Source organism: Lolium perenne, chromosome 1 (genome assembly GCF_019359855.2).
Source record: "Lolium perenne isolate Kyuss_39 chromosome 1, Kyuss_2.0, whole genome shotgun sequence".
NCBI classification, from domain to species: Eukaryota; Viridiplantae; Streptophyta; class Magnoliopsida; order Poales; family Poaceae; genus Lolium; species Lolium perenne.
Window position 1 is genome coordinate 156,255,880 of NC_067244.2, and position 24,392 is coordinate 156,280,271.

The 24,392-nt window shown below is 44.9% G+C and overlaps 1 protein-coding gene across 4 annotated transcripts in view; it reads right to left on the reverse strand.

Annotated features, from left to right (window-relative positions):
- The window catches only part of LOC127308894 (flavin-containing monooxygenase FMO GS-OX-like 2), a 60,688-nt gene extending 41,445 nt beyond the window's left edge, over window positions 1-19,243 (reverse strand). Inside the window, exons 1-6 of one of the 4 annotated variants that reach the window (XM_051339800.2) lie at window positions 18,583-19,242; window positions 18,383-18,453; window positions 18,080-18,229; window positions 17,793-18,011; window positions 17,521-17,694; window positions 17,160-17,432 (exon numbers count right to left, since the gene is read on the reverse strand). In XM_051339800.2, coding sequence (XP_051195760.1) covers window positions 17,286-17,432; window positions 17,521-17,694; window positions 17,793-18,011; window positions 18,080-18,229; window positions 18,383-18,453; window positions 18,583-19,168 — 1,347 coding nt within the window. In that variant the 5' untranslated portion in view covers window positions 19,169-19,242 and the 3' untranslated portion in view covers window positions 17,160-17,285. Of the gene's footprint in view, window positions 1-17,159; window positions 17,433-17,520; window positions 17,715-17,792; window positions 18,230-18,382; window positions 18,454-18,582 lie in introns of those variants that run through there. The other 3 variants (XR_011743716.1, XM_051339815.1, XM_071819270.1) reach the window with 3 other exon arrangements.
- Window positions 19,244-24,392: the final 5,149 nt, after the last annotated feature.

Genomic DNA, 24,392 nt, shown 5'->3' on the forward strand with positions numbered 1-24,392 from the left:
GGGAAAAATTCTGATGACGGAACAGTATGGCCTTTCCAACTGTCCATGACCGCGGACGCGGCTATTCGAATAGGTTTACACTCTGCAGAGGTTGCACACTTGTGCCACAACATTTGATTACATCCGTCAGGGATAATCCTGAATAATCATAACTCAGTATGCGGATCATCAACCATTAACCTTTCACTTGCGCACCCTAGTATAGGCACCTCTCCCCATGAGCTTGGCCTCCCGGTGATAGCCAACTGTTATCCCGGGAACTGCACATGGCTTGGGTCGTACATTCACCTCATTTCACGTCATTTCACTTTCAACGGAGGCAGCATCGGCATAACCTCTATGACGCTTGTTCAGAGGGAACCCATACTAAGACACATAAATTTCCAGCTAAAGCCTTACCAATAATCAGGTATTGTGGGGGTACTCAAGAATTGGAATGGTATCGCATCCAACTCAATCATCAGTTTTTATCAAATTCACCAAGTCATTCAAGTCACATTCACCTTCAAACTCTTTCAATGGAACGACTCATTCATTCCAAGGTTTTCAAAGTCAGTTCAAACACATGTTCCCATCTAGAGTAGTCAATTTTATTTGGTAGCACTAGCAACTAGTCATGAGGGGTGCTAACTAGCTTTGATTGCTTTTAGACTAAATTTGGTGCTCTTGTGCTACTCTAGACCAAGTGAATCATGAATCAAAAAGTAACTTTTATTAATTAAATTCAATAAAACTTGTAAAGTAAAAACTTGGGATAGGACCATTAAGCATAAAGAAAAAGGGGGTGATGCCTTGCTCTTGTTGAGCTTTGCACTTTGCAAGAATATTAGATTACCTTGGTTGGTATACTGATCAAAGTGGTCTTCTTCCTGGAAGTAGACCTCCTCTTCCTGGTACTCCTCGGTACTAGCATCTAAAATCGAATACGAAGTATACAATCACCAAGAAAGTCTTAAGGCTATACTAATCACACACATGGGTCAAGCTATTCATTCCTCATAACACTAATCAAAAGGGTTTGGCTTGTGTGTTAAGAAAACTTGTAATAGAGAAATAATTTCCTCTCATTGAATCTTTTTACAATTTAATTTCCTCAAATAATAATAAGGTATGAATTCATGTTGATCAAGGTCAACACTTCATATCTATTATTTGGGAACAATGATTTAAATGGGGTACTAACCTCATGCAATTTAAATCCTACTCTTACAACCATTTAATGTCTCGAAGTAATCCAATATGAGATGATATAGACTAAGTCAACACATCACTTTGAATTGCTTAGGACCATGATTTAAATGAGAGGGAACCTCTCATACTATTTGAGAATTCATTTTGGATAAGTTTAAATGGACTACAAATGGCCACATAGCAACTATTTTGCTCTAGTCCATGATCATACAAACAACTATGTGATGTTTTTGCATAAACTTGTAGAGTATGTGAAATGTGATGTATGAGAGTTGGAATCAACTCAAAATCACTTAGGGTTGATTTTTAATAATTGTCTGAAGTTACAAAAGTTCCTGCCTTGTTATTTTTGTCACATTAATACTACTAACAAGTTTGAGATGAGACCAGTGGGGTTGGATAGATCTTTTTACAAGCTTTCCAACAATACCAAATTCATCAAATTTGGACCAGTGGATTTGAAACTATTCAAATTTGAAAATAGCATTTGTGAGCAATTTTGAATTAAACAGAAAATCGGATTTGAATTAAAAGGGCCGGCGGGAAATCTAACCGGGCCCAAACCATTTAAACAGCGCAAAGGCCAGCCCACCACAAGTCCAGCACGCGTGGGCTGCCTGACAGGTGGGCTCCACCCGTCAGCCAAACTTAACGCGCGAAGCGGTAAGCTCTTATCTGCGCCGCACGATTAGAATCGGATCGAACGGCGCCCGGCCGTCGTCATCTCCGGCGAGAGGTGAGGCTACTGGCGGCGCAGGGAGGGGGTTGGCGAGCTCATCGGTGCTCCAGCAAGGGTTGGCAGTGTGCGCGAGGAGGTTGTCGATGACGGCGAGTCTTCTGGCACCAGCGGCGTCTCCTGGGGATGCGTCTATCTCCGGCGAGCTTCTGCGGCGGAGCACGGGCAGTGAGGAAGCAATTTGTGGTCTACGGTGGGCAATGTTGAGTGGCGAGTGGATGAGGAGGGTTAGAGAGGAGAGGGGAAGCTTGTGGTGTGCTTGATTTGAGGAGGGAGGCCCTCCTTTTATAGTGGCGAGGCGAGGCCGAGGTGCTGCGGAGGTGGCGATCATGGCGACGCGTCTACAGGGGAGCTGGTGGATTGGCTATGGCGCGCGCATGTTGGTGATGTCATGGCAGTCACGCCAGGTGTGATTGTGGTGAAAACGAGGCAAGGACGAGCTCGCAAGCGTGACCGGAGCTCTCAGTACCGCGGCAGACGTCGATTATGGCGTCGTCGTGTACGAGCGTCGAGCGAGCCAATGGGCGTGTCCTGGCGGTGGCTGGTGACGTAGCGGAGCTGGTGGCGCAAGGAGGGGTCCAGGCGAGCGTTGACGGGCGTGGCGAGCTGGCGTTCTGGCGCGTCCAGGGCTTGCCGGTGCGCGCTCTGGCGCGTGTCCTGGCATGACCTGGGCATGTCTGGGCGTGCGTGTCCTGGCCAGTGTCGGCTTCCTCTTGGCTTGAGAGCGTGTCCAACGTGATCCGGACGACCAGGGGAAGGGGAAGGACATGCTGATGCAGGGTTGAGGTGAAGGGAGAGGATGATGGCATGGTCATGCCGGGCTCACCTCGGCATGGCCATGTTCTGGTCACCATCGCCAAGGTACCGTGGTACAAGTGCTAGGCTTTGTCTCCTGGGTGCTAGAGGGTGTTAGTGATGACCTCAGATTGAGGGTTGAGGTGATTACATGCTGGATATTGCAACGTATGTAGTTGGTAGAAGTGTGCACACCACCTGTTCGACACAATGGCTGCATGAACTCCACTTTAGAATTTTTGAGTGAATTTTGGTGGGTTTGAATTGAATAAGATTTGGAGTAGAGTGGTGGTGGTCAAATTTGAGGTAGTTTGCAAAAATCCAAATTGCATATGATCTTAGATCTGTTAAAAAGTCTCCACTTTGCTTGATCCTATCTTTGGATCCATAAAGAGTTTGCAGGGGTGCTCTTGAGAAAAGTTGTTTACCTTGATGTTATCTTGGATGAGGTGCAAGGAGTTGGCTTTGTTTAGTTTAGAAATCTCTAAATATAATGGCTCAAAGCAGGCATCAGGTTATAATTGTCACATGTGACCATTAGTGCATGTGAGCTCATTTTGAATTCAAATTTGATTTGATTTGAGTTTCTTTGATTCCAAAAGTGTTTATAAGTGTTTAGTAACCATCTCTAACCAATGGTGCAAGCCAAAATGGTCTAGGTTCAAGATTTGCAAAAATGGCATAAACCATATGTGAGGTTTTGTGATTTTCTAATTTTATTCTTTTCTTTTTGGTTTTTGCTTTTCTTTGTGATCATGAGGGATCAAGAGTAGGGTTTTATTACATGGTAAGGTTTGCAAACACTCATCATGGCAAGATCACTCAAATGCACACATACTATACATAACACTATATGCAAAGAGAAAAGTTTTTGTTAGTTGCAAATTTTGAATTTTGGAAACCACCATTCTCATTTATTGAAAATTTTGGGATGTTACAAACCCTTCCCCCTTACAAAAGATCTTGTCCCGAGATCTTAAAGAAAAACTAGGTACTAAAGAGATCGGGGAATTCCTTCTTCATATATTCTTCTTGCTCCCAAGTGGCTTCTTCTTCTGTATGATTGCTCCATTAAATCTTCAGGAATTTGATACTTCTGGTGCGGGTGGTTCTGAAAGCTTCTTCCAGGATGCGAATAGGCACTTCGTGATACGTCAAGTCCTTGTTGATATCCACAGATCTGTGATCGATGTTCTTGAACACTTCCGTCTTCTCCGGCACTTCTAAGCACTTCCGAAGTAGTGATATGTGAAACACATTGTGCACCGCGGTCATTTCTTTCGGTAGTTCAAGCTGATATGAAACTTCTCCTCGGCGACTCAGAACTTTGAAAGGTCCGACATATCTAGGGGAGAGCTTTCCTCTGAGTTGGAATCGATGCATTCCTTTGAGGGGTGAGACTTTGAGATACACAAAATCTCCGATGTCGAAGGTCATCTCTCGGCGTATCTTGTCGACGTAACTCTTCTGTCTTGACTGAGAGGCCTTGAGGTATTCACGGATCTTATGAACCTTTTCTTCGGCTTCACGGAGAATATCTGGGCCGAAGACTTGGCTATCTCCGACTTCGGACCAGTTCAGAGGGGTACGGCACTTCCTTCCGTACATGGCTTCAAAGGGGGCCGTTTGTAGGTTGGCTTGATAACTGTTGTTGTAAGAGAATTATGCGTATGGAAGGCAGTCTTCCCACTTAGATCCATACTCTAGCACACAGGCTCTCAACATATCTTCCAAAATCTGGTTGACTCTCTCGGTCTGTCCGTCAGTTTGGGGGTGATAGGCGGTGCTGAAATTTAGCCGGGTTCCTAGTCCTTCATGTACCTTCTGCCAGAATCTTGAGGTGAACTGGGATCCTCTATCTGACACAATAGACTTCGGGGTTCCGTGCAGGCTGACTATTCTGGAGATGTATAACTCAGCTAGCTTTGGGCCTTGATAGGTGGTCTTGACGGGGATGAAATGGGCGACCTTGGTTAATCTATCGACCACTACCCAAATGGAATCATTTCCTCTACTTGATTTGGGCAAACATGTGATAAAGTCCATTCCTACAGAATCCCACTTCCATTCGGGAATCTGCAACGGCTGCAACAGTCCTACCGGTCGCTGATGTTCCGCCTTGACTCGTTGACAGATGTCACACTTGGCGATGTAGCTTCCAATTTCTCCCTTCATTCCGTGCCACCAAAATTGTTCCTTCGGGTCTTGGTACATCTTGGTTCCTCCGGGGTGAATGGAATACATGGTATCATGGGCTTCCTTCAGAATGACTTGCTTCAGCTCTGAATCTGACGGCACACACAGGCGTCCATTGTACCACAAAACTCCTTCTTCATCTTCGGTGAATCCTGGTGCCTTTCCTGCAGCTATCTGACTCTTGATTCCGTCAATGCTGGCATTTCCCTTCCGAGCTTCCTTGATTTGACTCATCAAAGTGGGCTAGAGCTCAATGCTCGCTAGGGATCCTTCACTAACTAGTTCAAGTCTAAACTGCTCAAATTCTTGAAACAGGCTAGGTTGCTCTATCGCGATCATGGAATTCAACTGGCACGGCAGTCTACTCAGGGCATCCGCTACCACATTGGCCTTGCCGGGGTGGTAGTGAATTTCCATATCATAATCCTTGATTAACTCTATCCATCTTCTCTGCCTCATATTTAGCTCTTTCTGGGTAAAGATATACTTCTGGATCTTGTGATCTGAATAGATCTCGCATCGATTACCCATGAGGTAATGGCGCCAAACTTTCAAGGCTAAGACTACGGCTGCTAACTCCAAGTCGTGGGTTGGATAGTTCTGCTCATGTTGCTTCAGTTGCCTTGACAGGTATGATATCACCTTGCCTTCTTGCATTAACACACATCCAAGACCAATCTTGGATGTGTCACAATAGACGTCAAATGGCTTGGTGATATTGGGCATGATCAAAATTGGGGCTGTGGTTAATCTGCGCTTGAGTTGCTGGAAACTCTCTTCACACTTGTCATTCCAGTCAAACTTCTTGTCCTTCTTCAACAGTTGAGTCATCGGTCTAGCTATGCTGGAAAATCCTTCAACAAACCTGCGGTAATATCCCGCTAATCCGAGAAATGCACATACTTCAGTCTGAGTGGTTGGGGCTTTCCATTCCTCAACGGTTTTGATTTTAGCGGGATCTATGGCAATTCCTCCTGCAGACAAGATGTGTCCCAGGAATCCTACTTCCTTCAACCAAAACTCACATTTGCTGAACTTGGCGTACAACTTGTGCTGCCTATGGGTTTCTAGGATAACTTCCAAATGTTTCTCATGTTCTTCTTCGGATTTGGAGTAGATAAGGATGTCGTCGATGAAGACAACGACAAACTTATCCAAAAAGTTCATAAAGATCTTATTCATGAGATTCATGAAATAAGCGGGGGCATTGGTCAATCCAAATGACATGACATTGTACTCATACAATCCATATCTAGTGGTAAAGGCAGTCTTAGGAATATCCGTTGCACGAATCTTCAGTTGATGGTAACCAGTCCTAAGATCAATCTTAGAGAACACTTTGACACCGGTCAGCTGGTCAAACAGGTCTTCTATCTTTGGCAAGGGGTATTTTTTTTTGATGGTGACATCGTTAAGCTTACGGTAATCCGTACATAAACGAGTGGCACCGTCTTTCTTATCCACAAACAAAACTGGGGATCTCCAAGGCGACGCACTTGGTCGAATCAGACCTTTGTACATCATATCATCCAGTTGCTTCTTTAGTTCCACTAACTCTTCGGGGTTCATGCTATAGGCTCTGTTGGCTATAGGTCATGTTCCAGGGATTAACTCAATGATAAACTCGATATCCCGATCTAGGGGCATACCGGGTAGATCATCAGGAAACACATCGGGGTATCGACAAACGACCCTGATCTGATCCAAGGCTGGCTTGGCTAAACTCTGGTTGCAGGTAAATTTTTTGGGCAGCCTTTCAGACACATGTTCTACTAATATTCCGGTGCTACTAGTCATGGTGATGGCCTTCTTGGCACAGTCAATCAATCCATGATGTTTCGACATCCAATCCATACCCATTACTACTTCCAAACCTTTTTTTTTCCAGAACAATCAAATTTGCATAAAATTCTATTTCATGGATTCTGATGGGTACATCTTTGCAAATTTTTCTAGCTTTTGTAGTTGATCCAGGTATTTGAACTATCATGACATGTTTCAAACTGATTGGGTGAATCTTACTAGTGCATGCAAAATCTTCGGTAACAAACGAATGCGATGCTCCGGAATCAAACAACACTCTTGTAGGTATTGAGTTAACAGAGAACATACCCAGCACTACATCTGGTGCTTCCTGGGCTTCCTCGGCGTTCATGTGGAAGAGGCGGCCTCCACGGTTGTTCGGGTTGTTGGGGTGAACTTCTTGCCGGTGGAGACACGGCGTTGCTGCTGAGCAGGGGCAGAGGCATTGGGGGTGGTCTTGGCTAACCTTTTGGGGCACTCATTGGAGTAGTGACCCACTATTCCACACTCATAACAAGTGATGGTGGACTTGTCTTCGGGGTGACGGGGATGGCGTTGCTCCCAGTCCTTGGTGCGGTGTTGGTGTTGTTGTTGTTGTTGTTGTTGTTGGGGGCTCTAATTGGGGCGCGGTTGAAGTTGTTGTTGTTGTTGTGGTGGTGGTGGTGGCCTCCTGGCCTAGGGTGTCCTCCACTTCGGTTCTGAAAACCCGGACGTGGCATCGGTGCATTGGGCTTGTTTTTCCTGGGATTGAATCCTCCGCTTGAGCTGGGGCGATACCTTGGGGTATTGCCACTCTGATTCATCATGCGGCGCTTGCGATTCTCGTTGGCTTGATGCAGTTTTCCCTCCATTTGGATGGCGGAGTCTACCAGGGCTTCAAGGTCGGCAAAGGGGATGTTGACCAACACAGTCTGCATCTCATCATGCAGGCCGTTCAGGAACCTTTCCTTCCTCTTCTCGGTGGTGTCAGCCTCATTCGGGGCGTACCTTGACAGTGTGAGAAACCTGTCGCGGTATTCCACCACGGACATTCTGCCTTGTTTGAGTTCCCGGAACTCATCCCTCATCTTCTTTATCAGACCCGGGGGCACGTGATACTTGCTGAACTTGAGCTTGAAATCTGCCCAAGTCATGATCTGGCCGGCATTCATGGTACGGGTGCAGGTCCACCAGGCTCTTGCATGTCCTTCTAAGTAATGGGTGGCAAACAAGACTTTCTCGGCGGCTTCAACTCCCGCAACCTCTAGATTGTTCTACATGGTCTGGAGCCAGTCATCGGCATCAAGGGGTTCTTCTGTCTTGCTGAACATTGGGGGTTGGTGTTCTGGAAATTCTTGAGCTTAGACCCAGGGTGATCATGGTTTCCATGGCCATGGTTGTTGTTGGCAAGCTGTTGAAGTGCTGCAATGTTGGCCTGCCGTTCAACTCGTTCAGCCTCTCTATCTTCCAACATGATTTGCAACATCTGCATCATGGCATCTTGATTTGCGCTACGGGTTGGAGGGGCCATCTGAACATTGAGATAGATCATGAGATAAGAGGGAATTTTCTATGGCTTGTTTTGAGTAAGTTCAAATAATTTAAAACTTGAATACTTTGTAATGTTGACACAAACAACACCTTCATTCATTGCAAACAACACACATTACAAGTTAACACACTAATGGTTTTAAGAACCATTTCTCCAAGCTACGATACATGGGACGGGATACAAACTCACACCTACGCAAGTGAACATGTGAAACTACTCCTCATCTACATCTATCGGGATGTAGTCATCTTCTCCGGCGTCCAGGAACTCGTAGTCCTCCCCATCAGTGTATGCGTCTTCCTCAAAGTCATTATCATCACTCAGGAAGGCTCCTCCTCCCTGAATGTCTTCACCCTCTTCTTCCATCTCTCTCATCTGGTCCTCCTGGGCCTTGACAGTGGCCTCCAAGGATACTATCTTTGCGCGAAGACGCGCAATGGTAGTGTCCTTCTTGGCACGCTGCTGGCGGAGTGACTTGCGGTCCTTGGCAAGCAGCTTGATGGCATCTCCCTGCTGAGTGATGTGGGCGTGAATCTGGTTGGCGTACACACGGGCGTTGTCCAGCTCCTTCTGCGTCTGGTACAACATGAAGTCCAGATGCTCCACGTGGTGCTTCAGCTTGGGGTGGGGCTGCATGTCCATGGGTTCTCCGGCGGAGTTACGCCTTGCGAGGTGAGCAAAGCGAGCGTCTTGGAGTGCTTCCCCATTCTGCCCGCACAGACGGGCAAGGCCTTCCTGCATACCACGAGCGAGTCCGTCCATCCAGTTGCTTTCCCTGAAAGAGAAGAGGATCCTCTCAGAAGTAGGAGGCTCCATCTTGTCCCTCAGATCAGCGGTGATGATCCACTGCAGTTCCCCTCCGGGCTGGTCGTTGACCTCGACTCCGTGGAACTCAGGGTGAGGGCGGTCAAGGAAATCCGAGAGGGCATTGAGGTCCCTTTCGAAGATCAAACTCCCGCCATTCCCCAGCTGGTAAAACTTGGTGTTGATTGGCTCCATCTAAAAGTGAAGTGGAGGAGTAAGTTAGAGAAGTGTGTCAAAATTTTATGTAGAATCTTAAGGAAGAGCATGACTTATTAATTTGAAACGATCTCAGGGAAAAGAGAGGGAATAATTTTGTTAGATATATTTACTTCATTTGTTTTTGAAACTAAGTTTTTCAGAATGTCCATTCTAACTAGGGTCTCCTAAGGTCAAACAATGGCTCTGATACCAACTTGTCAACACCCGGATTTTTAAGTCCAGATGCCTATTATGCCATACACCGCAATCCCGGGAAGATTGTTTTTGCGAGACATAACAGTTGAATATCATAGAGTCATCATTAATTACAATACCATAGTGGTCATTACATAAAAAGGATCACATGATCCAGTCTCATTACAACACTTGATCTAATGATCATTACACAAATACGTAGCGGAAGCGAAGTAGTAGTGGACTATCTATTCCACAGGCAACACTTGACGTTAGAAGAAGCTCCTAGTTGTCGTAGACGTCCTGTTGGCCGTCATCCTCATACTGTTGTTCAGCTTCATAGTCTGGCCATTTGAATAGCCAGGGACAAAGTCGTGAGTACTTTAAAGTACTCGCAAACTAATACTAGGGTAAGCACTAATAGTTCTAGTGAGATTGTTCTATGCTCTAGGTTTATTTGCATAAAGCCAATTTTAGTTCATAAACACTTTAGTAAAAGACTCCTCATATGCTAACTAGCTCAAGTGGGAACATTAGTGTCATTCCCACAACTCTGTTGTGATTCAAATCAAGTCACCTTTCAAATTCCAATCACAAGTCATATTTGGGAAAATTCTGATGACGGAACAGTATGGCCTTTCCAACTGTCCATGACCGTGGACGCGGCTATTCGAATAGGTTTACACTCTGCAGAGGTTGCACACTTGTGCCACAACATTTGATTACATCCGTCAGGGATAATCCTGAATAATCATAACTCAATATGCGGATCATCAACCATTAACCTTTCACTTACACACCCTAGTATAGGCACCTCTCCCCATGATCTTGGCCTCCCGGTGATAGCCAACTATTATCCCGGGAACTGCACAGGGCTTGGGTCGTACATTCACCTCATTTCACGTCATTTCACTTTCAACGGAGGCAGCCTCGGCATAACCTCTATGACGCTTGTTCAGAGGGAACCCATACTAAGACACATAAATTTCCAGCTAAAGCCTTACCCATAATCAGATATTGTGGGGGTACTCAAGAATTGGAATGGTATCACATCCAACTCAATCATCAGTTTTTATCAAATTCACCAAGTCATTCAAGTCACATTCACCTTCAAACTCTTTCAATGGAATGACTCATTCATTCCAAGGTTTTCAAAGTCAGTTCAAACACATGTTCCCATCTAGAGTAGTCAATTTTATTTGGTAGCACTAGCAACTAGTCATGAGGGGTGCTAACTAGCTTTGATTGCTTTTAGACTAAATTTGGTGCTCTTGTGCTACTCTAGACCAAGTGAATCATGAATCAAAAAGTAACTTTGACTAATTAAATTCAATAAAACCTGTAAAGTAAAAACTTGGGATAGGACCATTAAGCATAAAGTAAAATGGGGTGATGCCTTGCTCTTGTTGAGCTTTGCACTTTGCAAGAATATTAGCTTGCCTTGGTTGGTATATTGATCAAAGTGGTCTTCTTCTTCTTGGAAGTAGACCTCCTCTTCCTGGTACTCCTCGGTACTAGCGTGTAAAATCGAATATGAAGTATACAATCACCAAGCAAGTCTTAAGGCTATACTAATCACACACATGGGTCACACAAGCTATTCATTCCTCATAACACTAATCAAAAGGGTTTGGCTTGTGTGTTAAGAAAACTTGTAATAGAGAAATAATTTCCTCTCATTGGATCTTTTTACAATTTAATTTCCTCAAATAATAATAAGGTATGAATTCATGTTGATCAAGGTCAACACTTCATATCTATTATTTGGGAACAATGATTTAAATGGGGTACTAACCTCATGCAATTTAAATCCTACTCTTACAACCATTTAATGTCTCTAAGTAATCCAATATGAGATGATATAGACTAAGTCAACACATCACTTTGAATTGCTTAGGACCATGATTTAAATGAGAGGGAACCTCTCATACTATTTGATAATTCATTTTGGATAAGTTTAAATGGACTAGAAATGGCCACATAGCCACTATTTTGCTCTAGTCCATGATCATACAAACAACTATGTGATGTTTTCGCATAAACTTGTAGAGTATGTGAAATGTGATGTATGAGAGTTGGAATCAACTGAAAATCACTTAGGGTTGATTTTTAATAATTGTTTGAAATTACAAAAGTTCCTGCCTTGTTATTTTTGTCAAATTAATTCTACAAACAAGTTTGAGATGAGACCAGTGGGGTTGGATAGATCTTTTTACAAGCTTTCCAACAATACCAAATTCATCAAATTTGGCCCCGTGGATTTGAAACTATGCAAATTTTAAAATAGCATCTGTGAGCAATTTTGAATTAAACAGAAAATCGGATTTGAATTAAACGGGCCGGTGGGAAAACTAACTGGGCCCAAACCATTTAAACAGCGCAAAGGCCAGCCCACCACGCGTCCAGCACGCGTGGGCTGCCTGACAGGTGGGCTCCACCCGTCAGCCTAACTTAACGCGCGAAGCGGTAAGCTCTTATCTGCGCTGCACTATTAGAATCGGATCGAACGGCGCACGACCGTCATCATCTCCGGCAAGAGGCGAGGCTACTAGCGGCGCAGGGAGGGGGTTGGCGAGCTCACCGGTGCTCCAGCAAGTGTTGGCAGTGTGCGCGAGGAAGTTGTCGACGACGGCGAGTCTTCTGGCACCAGCGGCGTCTCTTGGGGCGGCGTCTATCTCCGGCGAGCTTCTGCGGCGGAGCACTGGCAATGAGGAAGCAATTGGTGGTCTACGGTGGGCAATGTTGAGCGGAGAGTGGATGAGGATGGTCAGAGAGGAGAGGGGGAGCTTGTGGTGTGCTTGATTTGAGGAGGGAGGCCCTCCTTTTATAGTGGCGAGGCGAGGCCGATGTGCTGCGGAGGTGGTGATCATGGCGACGCGTCTACAGGGGAACTGGTGGACTGGTGATGACGCGCGCATGTTGGCGATGTCATGGCGGTCACGCTAGGTGTGATTGTGGTGAAAACGAGGCAAGGACGAGCTCGCGAGCGTGACCGGAGCTCTCAGTACTGTGGCGGACATCGATGATGGCGTCGTTGTGTACGAGCGTCGAGCGATCCAATGGGCGTGTCCAGGCAGTGGCTGGTGACGTAGCGGAGCTGGTGGCGCAAGGAGGGGTCCAGGCGAGCGTTGACGCGGCGTGGCGAGCTGGCGTTCTGGCGCGTCCAGGGCTTGCCAGTGCGCGCTCTGGCGCGTGTCCTAGCATGACTTGGGCGTGTCTGGGCGTGCGTGTACTGGCCAGTGTCGGCTTCCTCTTGGCTTTAGAGCGTGTCCAACGTGATCAGCACGACCAGGGGAAGGGGAAGGACATGCTGATGCAGGGTTGAGGTGAAGGGAGAGGATGATGGCATGGTCATGCCGTGCTCACCTCGGCATGGCCATGTTCTGGTCACCATCGCCAAGGTACCGTGGTACAAGTGCTAGGCTTTGTCTCCTGGGTGCTAGAGGGTGTTAGTGATGACCTCAGATTGAGGGTTGAGGTGATTACATGCTGGATATTGCAAAGTATGTAGTTGGTAGAAGTGTGCACACCACCTGTTCGACACAATGGCCGCATGAACTCCACTTTGGAATTTTTGAGTGAATTTTTGTGGATTTGAATTGAATAAGATTTAGAGTAGAGTGGTGGTGGTGGTGGTCAAATTTGGGGTAGTTTGCGAAAATCCAAATTGCATATGATCTTAGATCTGTTAAAAAGTCTCCACTTTGCTTGATCCTAAAGAGTTTGCAGGGGTGCTCTTGAGCAAAGTTGTTTACCTTGATGTTGTCTTGGATGAGGTGCAAGGAGTTTGCTTTGTTTAGTTTAGAAATCTCTAAATATAATGGCTCGAAGTAGGCATCAGGTTATAAATGTCACATGTGACCATTAGTGCATGTGAGCTCATTTTGAATTCAAATTTGATTTGATTTGAGTTTCTTTGATTCCAAAAGTGTTTATAAGTGTCTAGTAACCATCTCTAACCAATGGTGCAAGCCAAAATGGTCTAGATTCAAGATTTGCAAAAAATGGCATAAACCATATGTGAGGTTTTGTGATTTTCTAATTTTATTCTTTTCTTTTGGGTTTTTGCTTTTCTTTGTGATCATGAGGGATCAAGAGTAGGGTTTTAATACATTGGTAAGGTTTGCAAACACTCATCATGGCAAGATCACTCAAATGCACACATACTATACATAACACTATATGCAAAGAGAAAAGTTTTTGTTAGTTGCAAATTTTGAATTTTGGAAACCACCATTCTCATTGATTGAATTTTTTGGGATGTTACAAAACCTAAGATCTTTGATCGTGCGACGACGGTGCTGGTGCATTGTTTCCTTCTTGGAGGCGTCGCTTTTGGAAAGTCTGTATTTCAGGTGTTGTCTTGGTGGTGGATGTATTGCTGTTGCTAGGCCTAGAATGTTGTAGCGGGACTTTTGTTTCTTAGTTTTCTTTTTTCCTTTTTTGGCTATGTGCATCTGTACTGCCATTAGGGTGTTGCGTTGTTGCAAAGGGCTGGGTGTAATTGGTATCTTCTGATATTAATATATTCCCTTTATCAAAAAAATCAACAAGTTGAACATCTTTTACGGAAGCTCATCAGCAAAGAACTCCGAGCTTAAGCGTGCTGGTCCGGAGTAATTTGAGGATGGGTGACTGATCGGGAAGTAGTTCCCGAGTGCGCACGAGTAAGGACAAATTACGCAGGAAAGACATGTGTTGGTTTGTGGGGCTAGTCTAGAGGTCATAATGAGCTGTCAGGGGTAATAGGCCTGGCTGGGGGGTGGTAGGCCTGGCCGGGGGGTGGTCGGGGTGGTACATTTGGTATCAGAGCTGACCTTCACGGTTACACGGGCGTGTGCGGGTCAGGGGTTAGGGCATGTGGCGCATGGCTGGTGTGGCCCGTCATGGCACACAACATGGCACATTTGCCTGCACTGGACGCACATACGTGTGCCAAGAGGGAATGTTCCTGACCTGATGCTGATCGACCAGGGCATCGATCTTCTAAGGGGGATGAGTGTGACATCCTGGCCCAGGGCTCAATATGACTATAGCATACTCATATTAACAATTTGCAACTTCTTTTCCGGAAGCTCATCAACAAAGAACTTTGAGGTTAAGCGTGCTTGGCCCAGAGTAATTTGAGGATGGGTGACGGGAAGTAGTTCCCGGGTACGCACGAGTGAGGACAAAGTGCGTATGAAAGACATGTGTTGTTTTGTGGGGCTAGTCTAGAGGTCCTAATGAGCTGTCAGGGGTAACAATCCCGGCCGGAGATGGTCGGGGTGTTACAATTACTCCATACTAATTCGTATGCAAGGGGTATTACGTATTATGTCTAACATAGGATTCAATGCAAGACAACCGAGTAGGAGAAACTTGTTACTGAGAACCATGGCATGCATACACACCCTCTAAATTTAAATGCTTATATACTAAATTGCAAAATTATCTCAAAAGAAAATATAAGAAAAAGCCGAGTGTAGTACAAGACTATAATATGGAGCAAGCAAGGTCGAAACGCATTTACGATGATGTCAGTAAAAGGACAAGATATCTTGAGCATTCAATCAATCTGAGATGCACATGATCATAATTTTGCCGAGGAAGATATCCAACAAAATCGGTGTAAAGAGAAGTATTTCTACATGAAGCAAAGTAGTGCCGTCCTTTGCAATTTCTAAGTAACACGATGCAATACCATCTAGATGAAGGACAAGATATCTTGAGCACTCAAGGCTCGTTACAAGCATTTGTATTGCATTCAAATCGAGGGATAACTCTCGTATCCTGAGATGTATATAAACATGGTGAAGGAAACATGTGGTGACAAACAAAAATATGTATCATCGCCGTTTCTTATTTCTCTTGGGCAGGGAACTAGATGCGTAGATGTTAGGCTAGACATGCGAGGCACCAGGAAAGAGTTGAACATATGTGACAACTGTGTCTGCTCCGTGGGTTTAGCTGATATACATGACATAGTGAAATATGCAGCAATGAGGCCATATGAAGCCTCAATTACCTTCCTATGGACGGTAGACCATGTGACCCAAGGTGGAAGCCATATTTGAAGCAGGGGCTGCCAGCCTGCTTTGCATCATCCGGCCTACCCGCTACCGCCAGATGAGAAAATACTGCTAGCCAGGTCAACGCGTGTATCGCTACTTGTCCTCACAAAGACGAGCTGGGAATCAGGCCGGCAATGGGTCGGGTTTGACCGGGTCAACGTCTCCCAGACCTATGCCCGATTAGTAAATGGGTGATGGTCCTTGCCCATGACACTGCCCACGGGTCTGATATCAAACCCATGCCCGAACGTGACGGGTCACCCAACCCAAGCGGGCACCCATCGGGTCTGCAAGCTGCAGCTGTAATTTTTCATTTCCTTGAGAGCCGGCGTTGCCGAAAGTTCAGATTTCACGTCCAAATCAGAACACACCTAGGAACAGCAAAGTCACTGCCATGTTGATTGTTATACATGCATGCCTTCTTTCCCTTCCTGCTTCCACTTCCGAGGTGGTACTATCCAGACTACCGTCTCTGCGTGTTCGCAACGCAGCATTGCTACAAGCACATGGGCCGGAACTTCCTTTTTTGCATGTGCATACAGCCCACTGGTTGATATGTATTTTTTTTGTGTGGGGAACTTAGAGAGCTTTATTAAACAAAAGTGTTCACTGGGCAGTCAGCGAGAAGGCTGCTAACCAGGAAGCTTGGAGTCTCAGACAACCAACTCTCGGTCACACACAATGTGCTTGCTCGTTTTGCACATAGGTGAACCGAAACATTAGCCGTCCTTAATACATGATGAATAGAAAAAACTGTAAAAGAACTAGCTAGCTGTCCAATTTCTAACAAGATAGGAGCCACAATCGAAAGCGAATTGCGACGATTATTCCAAAGATTAACTATCTCCAGATCGGGTGCCTGTGGGCGCACATACCCATGGGTAAAATTGCCAGCTTGAGCTGGGAAGACCCCTCCAATCCCATAGGCATGAAGCCACGCCTTCAGCACGATGACAACCAATGTGTTCCCGCATGGTCGCGCCGCAACCGCAGACCACATCTATAAGCTATGCTGAACCTGTCACCGCCATCCCATCACGTTTCAATGCTTTGCTCGGGTCATCCTTCAGCCGCAGACACAAGTAAGGGCATGTATAACGCAAAAAAAAAAAAAAAAAAAAAAAAAAAAACTAATTTGAGGTGCGTCATGAGAGTGCGTCCAAGCACCTACTAAATTTCTTCTTCAACGCTAGCAAGTCTGCTTCAATGCTTCAGGCTCTGGTTGACTCATGCAGTTAGAAAAGATAGAAGAGCAGTTATTCCTTTATTAATCACCGATGTGGCATCGAAGCCAAATCAAGTACCCCTTCCCCTCCTTAAGCACCTGGCGGTTGTGACATGGTAAAAAAAAACTGGTTTTCCTCTTTAGCACCTAACCTAAGCACCTGTGTTGTACATGGCCTGAAGGAATGGGATGACCTGGGCGGTGTGCGACAGAAGGATAAGTGTTATCTCTAGATCAACCCAGCGAGAGTGCTTCTAGTAGGAGTATAACTTTTGGTTCCAAAAGTAAAGGCGGGTAAATAAAATTCATATTGCTACTTTGCTAGTACTCCCTCCGTTCTTTTTTAATTGACTCGAATTTAGTACAAAGTTGTACTAAATCCAAGTCAATTAAAAGAGAACGGAGGGAGTAGTATTTTTTAGGAAAACATAATTCCTAAATGACGAGACGATTACATCAGGACTAGCTTTTTTTCAGAGTTACAGCACAACTAGTTAGCAATAAGCATGGGCACATTTTCTTTTCAAAAAAAATAATAAGCATGGGCACATTTGATCTTTACAATGCAGTGTCCTCACACCACCTATCCCTGTATCCCCCATCCAGAGACCAGATGCACTCCACAGCTCTCTCGTACATCGCCTGTCTCTGCGCCTCCATCCGCGGCTCGCCAACCTCCGCCGCCAACCAGTTCATGTGATCCACCTGCCGCCGGCAAACCCAAGCACAATCACCATCATACATGATTATGATTCACCAAAATGTTTTAGAAGCCGATCGAGCCGCTACTAACCCATTCAGGCATGAGGACGTGTGTGTGGCGCCGGGGCTTCCCACTCTCCTCCATCTGTCGATAATGCTCTTGCACGGCGGCTAGCATGCCCTCCTTGCTCGGCAGCGCCGCTCTCCCTGACAGAGTGCGCGCCACCCACTTGGACTCGAGCTCGAAAGACTGGAAGATGATGGTCTGCTCGGAGGAGCACCAGACTGCGTCAGCTTGATTGGCTGCCTCCGCACTCTATGAAGCTCTGAACTTTGTGATGGCGTGGCAGGTTCGGGCCGTACCTTGGAAGGCAGTCCGACGAAGGAGAGATTGGGCGCGTATTTTGGGGGGAAGACGTGCTTGTACAGAGGCCTGACACTGTTGTCCTCGTCGACGGTGAGCTCGTCCAGGTCCAAGAACGGGAAGTAGTAATGGTACCCTGTGCAGTAGAGGATCGTGTCTGCTTCCACTGTTGCACCTTCAGCGAAGCGCACCTGGACATCATCTTGGATGCAGTCCACCTGATCATCAAATTTAACTGTGGGTGTTTATCGCCTTGATAGCTGTAGGAAAGTTCAGAGTTCTGAACCTCGGCGTGCATCCAAACATTGGGGTAGAGGTCAATCTTTCCCAGCCTGTGTTCGTTGTTTCTTGACGCGATGTGCACTTCCTTGGCCACTTGAGAGATCTCTCTAGCAATGTCGACTCCGCTGGCTCCTAATCCTACCACGACAACGATCTGCAGAGATATCGTACTAATTGTTCAAAGTACTTTTTTTTTCTTTGCTGCAAACCAAATGACAACTACCTGATCTCGAAATGGTTCAGAATGCAGTAGTTGTGCAGCGCCACACATTCATGTTTTCTTTGCGGCAAACCAAAGGAGAAGTACCTGATCTCGAAATGGTTCAGGAATGCGGTAGTTGTGGCTGTGGATTTGTTTTCCTCGCCATTTGTCGATTCCTGTATCCCGCAAATGAGCATTGCTCTTATCACCTGATTTTTTTTTTTTACTTTTGCCGATCTGAAGTGAGAGTTCTACGCAAAAAAAAAAAAAAGATCTGAAGTGAGAGTTGAACGGATGGGACTCACCTCGGAGCTTGGGCACTAGGGGCACGGTGCAGTGCCCGTTGCAGACGACGACGGCATCGAAGGCCTCCACGGCCACCTCGCCGCTCTCCCAGCGCCACGAAACGCTCCATCTCTCCCCTTCTTCACCGTGACGGCCGAGGGGCGGCGCGACGCGCACCACCTCGGCGCGGAACCTGACGTGCTGAGCGACGCCGGAATCCTCGGCGAACGCACGCAGAAAGGCCAGCACCTCCCGGTGGCCCGGGAAGGCGCGCGGGTCGCCAGCGAAGACCCGCCCAGCGAGGCTCTCGTGGCCGGAGAAGCCCATGAGCTCCCGCGGCAGGTTGGTGCGGAGCGACGCGTACATGCTGCTGCCGCCGTGGACGGCGCCGCCGCTGCCCAGCGGGTCCGGGCCGTCGGGGCGCGGGTCGTAGGCCCACGTGCCGCCCACGCGGTCCGACCTCTCGAAGACCGTCACGGCGTGCCCCTCGCGGAGCAGCTCGCGCGCGGCCACCAGCCCCGCCGCACCCGCACCCACCACGGCCACCGCCCGCGCGCGTGGCACCCCGTCCGCCTGGGCTGGTGAGCTCTCGAGTGATTTGGCCATGGGTATCGCCAATCGTGAAGACGCTGAGAGTTTTCAGAATAGGATCTGACCAAAACAAATGTGTTCTGTCATGAAGCTCACTGCTCAGTCATGGAAAAAAATAGCGCGCTATTCCAACGCTAATAGTATATCTGGAGAGCCGACGCTACGCTATTTTGACGCTATAGCGCGCTATTAGCGTTAATAGCACGCTACAATATGCTAATAGCGTATTTTTAGACCCATGCTATTTTGTTATAGCGCGCTATTTTTTTCTTGCTGCTCACCCATTATGGTGCACGTACAATTGTCTTTAGCCCAACAAATTCCCCACAATAAAGTGCCAAGAAATCGTTGGTGTGATGCATGCGTTTTAATCGTTTGTACAAGATTCTTGGATGCTTATCTCGGCGTGTGTTTTTGGACGTCAATTATACATTGACATATTTTTTTGATAAAGGACGTTTTATTACTCAAGTTTAAACAATACATTTGGCCTCATAATTAGGATGTAGCTGTTTTTTATTCTCAAAACTCACCGACAAAAAAATTTACATGAGTACGTAATCTGGAAAAAAAAACAAATCACTAGACTGTAGGAGGCAAAATCCTTCGACTATGCAGCCACCCATGTTGCATAATAAAATGTTCCTCCAATCGTGAAGACACCTCCGTAAAGAGGTCGTGGTCCTCCAAGCGCTGAAACGACGACCATAAACGAAGCAACGTCGTACATCGGTAGATGACCTACATAAGAGAAGAACTTTTATTATCAAAAACCTTGTCATTTCTACATAGCCAAAGCGACCATATAACGGCAATCGCTCCCACTCTGATAAGAAGTCTAAACCTAGCATCCACTCCGTTTAGCCAATTGCCAAACATAACTGAATGATTGATCATATAGATCTCGCGAACTGGCATTGGAAGAACAAGTGTTTTATTGTCTTCTCTTCGTGACAGAAAACACACTTCGTACAGCCATGCCAATTCCGCTTTGCAAGGTTATGTTTAGTAAGAATAACACCCCGGCGGAGGTACCAAGCAAAAAACCTTAGTTTTCAGTGGTATCTTCATCTTCCAGATGGATTTATAATTTACTACCGGTTGAATGGGTTCAGTTAAGGTCGTGTACATGGACCCAACATAGAATACCCCGTTTTTTGTGAGATTCTAGCGGAACTCGTCTAATCCTTGTAGCAGCTGGACAGAGGCTAATCTTTGTATTAGCTCATTCCAAGAAGCCAAACGAGGACCAACAAGATCACTCCTGAGCGTCTATGTCATAGACGGAGGTGATGTTTCCATCACCTTCTATAAAGTATCATGTCTATGTCGCACAATATTGTACAAGGCTAGATATTGTTCACGAAGGGTGGTTGTTCCCATCATTTATCCTCCCATAACCTTATCTCAGACACATCTCTAATGGAGAAGGAGCCATGTGGGAAGAAGTATTTCTTAGTTGCCATAATACCAGCCCAAAAATGCAAATCTCCTGGTTTCCATATAACCGGAGAAATCGCTTTTGTGCCGATATACTTCCTCTGCAGTAGATTCTGCCATACACCATCCTCTGTTCATAACCGAGCTAGCCATTTACCTAGCAAAGATCTGTTCTTAACCTCAAGATCATGAACACCAAGTCCACCTTGATCTTTTGGACGGCAAACGACACTCCATTTCGTCAACCGGTATTTTTTTCTTTTCACTATCTTCTTTCCAAAAGAATCTTGATCGGAAGTAATCCAATCTATGTAAGACTCATTTAGGCAACTGGAAAAAGGAAATCATATACAGTACCATGTTCGTGAGTACTGAGTTAATGAGTACCAATCTTCCACCAAGAGATAGTAATTTTCCTTTCCAACTACTAAGTCGTTTCTGTAGTCTTTCCTCAACGAGTTTCTATTCAACGACCGCGAGCCTCCGGTGATGAACCGGAATGCCCAAATAGCTAAGTGGAAAACTGCCCAGCCCACATCCGAAGAGTTCGCCATAAAGGTTGGCCTCGTCTTGGGCTTCGCCAAATCAAAACAATTCGCTCTTATGGAAATTTATTTTGAGACCTGACAATTGCTCGAACGTTGACAAAATTAATTTCAGGTTTGTAGCTTTTTGTAGGTCATGATCCATAAAAAGTATTGTGTCATCGTCATACTGAAGGATTGATAAACCCCCATCAACTAAGTGAGGTACCACTCCTTCAATTTGACCATCAACTTTAGCACGCTCAATTAAAATTTCCAACATGTCCGCAACAATCTTAAATAACATTGGACATAGCGGATCACCTTGTCTTAAACATTTTTTTGTTTGAAAGTATCTACCAATGTCATCATTTACTTTAATGCGACACTTCCTCCAAAAATAAAGTTATTAATTAAAGCGCGTCACTCGTCAGAAAAACCTTTCATACGGAGAGTTTGTTGAAGAAACGACCAGTTGACTTTATCATAGGCTTTTTCAAAGTCGATTTTGAGGATAACTCCATTCAACTTCTTGCGGTGCAACTCACGGATTGTTTCATGCAACGGATCCATCTAGGATATATCGTACTTGCATGAAAGCAGTTTGAGTAGGGCGCACAACATGATCTGCCACCGAGTTTAATCTAATAGTAGCCACTTTGGTGAAAATTTTAAAAAATACATTTAAAAGACATATTGGTCGAAACTGTTGAATCTGTGTCAACACCTGGATTTTTAAGTCCAGATGCCTATCATACCATACATCGCAATCCCAAGAAGATTGTTGTTGCGAGACATAACAGTTGAATATCATAGAGTCATCATTTATTACAACACATAATCGTCTTACAAAGGTAGATCACATGATCCAATATTACAAATAGCAGTTGATCTATTGATCAACGAACATCACAAATAGCGGAAGCGAAGTAGTAGTGGCTATCTAATCCACAGGCCAACGCTTGACGTCAGGAGTAGTCCTAGTTGTCGTAGACGTCCTGCTGTCCATCTTCCTCGTACTGCTGTTCTCCTTCAAAGTCTTGCCATTTGAATAGCCAGGGATAAAGCCATGAGTACTTTTAAAGTACTCGCAAACTAATACTAATGTAAGCACTATCAACTCTAATAAGGGGGTGCTAAGCTCTAAGTTTATTTGCATAAAGCCAATTTTAGTTCACAAACATTTAGTAAAAGCCTCTTCATTTGCTAACTAACTCAAGTGAAAATATTAGTGTCATTCCCACAACTCTGTTGTGATTCAATTCAAATTCACCATTCACCTTTCAAGTTCAATTTCACCAGTCATATGTCACATGGCACATTTTTTAAAAGGGTCTGATGACGGAACAGTATGGCCTTTCCAACCGTCCATAACCGTGGACACGGCTATTCAAATAGTTTTACACTCTGCAGAGGTCGTACACTTGTGCCACAACATTTGCAATAATCCGTCAGGGTTAACTGGCCCTGATTTATCACACTCCGTGTGCGGACTACCAACCATAACCTTTCACTTACACACTCTAGTATAGGCACCTCTCCCCATGAGCTTGGCGTCCCAGTGAAGACAAACCGTCAGCCTGGGAACTGCACAGGGCTTGGGCCGGACATTCACCTCATTTCACATCATTTCACTTCCCACGGAGGCAGCCTCGGCATAACCCCTATGACGCTTGTTCAGAGGGAACCCATACTAAAGCACATAAATTTCTAGTTAAGCCCTTACCCATATTGAGTATTGTGGGGGTACTTTCAAATTGGAATGGTATCGCATCCGAACCCAACCATCAGTTTTTGTAAAATTCACCAAGTCATTCACCAGTCATATTCACCTTCAAAATCTTTCAATAGAATGACTCATCATTCCAAGGTTTTCAAAGTCATTTCATTTTACATGTTCCCATCTAGAGTAGTCAATTTTATTTATTAGCACTAGCAACTAGTCATGAGGGGTGCTAACTAGCTTGTATTGCTCTAGGCTAACTTTGATGCTCTTGTTCTACTCTAGACCAAGTGAATCATGAATCAAAAAGTAAACTTTGATAAACCAAAGTCAAAAACTTGTAAAGTAAAAAACTTGGGATAGGATCATTAAGCATAAAGTAAGTGGTGATGAGGCCTTGCTCTTGTAGAGCTTTGCCTTAGGGTAGCTTGCAAGAATATTAGCTTGCAACAATATAACTTGCATTAGTCTAGCTTGCCTTGATTGGGGTAGTGATCAAAGTTCTCTTCTTCTTCCTCTTGGTAGAAAACCTCCTCCTCTTGATAGTCTCCGGTACTAGCGTCTATAAACGAATACGAGGATAACAATCACCAAACAATACTTAAGTAGACTTAACTAGCCTTAATGGCTCACACAAATGATCTAGCATCATCACCTAACATTTCTACCCAAAATTATGCTAGGGTTTTCTTACTTAGTGTTAGGAAAATAATTTCCTCTTATTGAAATGTGGTTTAGGGTTTCTTTTTAGTTTGGGAGAAATAATTTCCTCTCATTGAATCTTCTTAAGATTTAATTTCCTCAAATAACAAGTATGATATGATGTTGACAAGGTCAACACTTCATATTTCTTATTTGGGGAAAATGGTTTAAATGAGATACTTCATCTCATGCCATTTAAATACCACTATGGAACAATTGAATATCACTAAATAATTTCATGTGAGATGCTATAAATTAAGATTATTACTTCATATTGGATTACTTAGGACAATGGTTTAAATGAGAGAATATCTCCCATATTATTTAAATAATTCATTTTGGATAATTTAGATGGACTAGAAATAGCCACATAGCCATTATTCTGCTCTAGCCCATGATCATGTGAAACAACCATATCATATTTTTACATAAACAATTAGAGTATTTGAAATGTGAATTATGAGAATTTGAATCATCTCAAAATTCATTATGGTTGATTTTATAAATTTATTTGAACTCTGAAAACTCTCTGTCTTGTTATTTTTACTACATTATTTCTATAACAGATATGAGTTTGAAACCAGTGTGGTTGGATAGAGCATTTCACAGGCTTTCCAACAACATCAAATTTACTAAATTTGGACAAGTGGATTGAGAGTTATTCAAATTCTAAGTGAGCACCAGTATTGAAATTCACTGAAACGAATTAATTCGAATTTGGACTAAATGGGCTAGGCGGGAAACTACTGGGCCAGAAAGGTTTGAAACGGCAAAGGCCAGCCCAACAGCACTTCTCACGCCGCGGGCCGCCTGACATGGTGGGACCCAGCGGTCAGTCTCTTTTTAACAC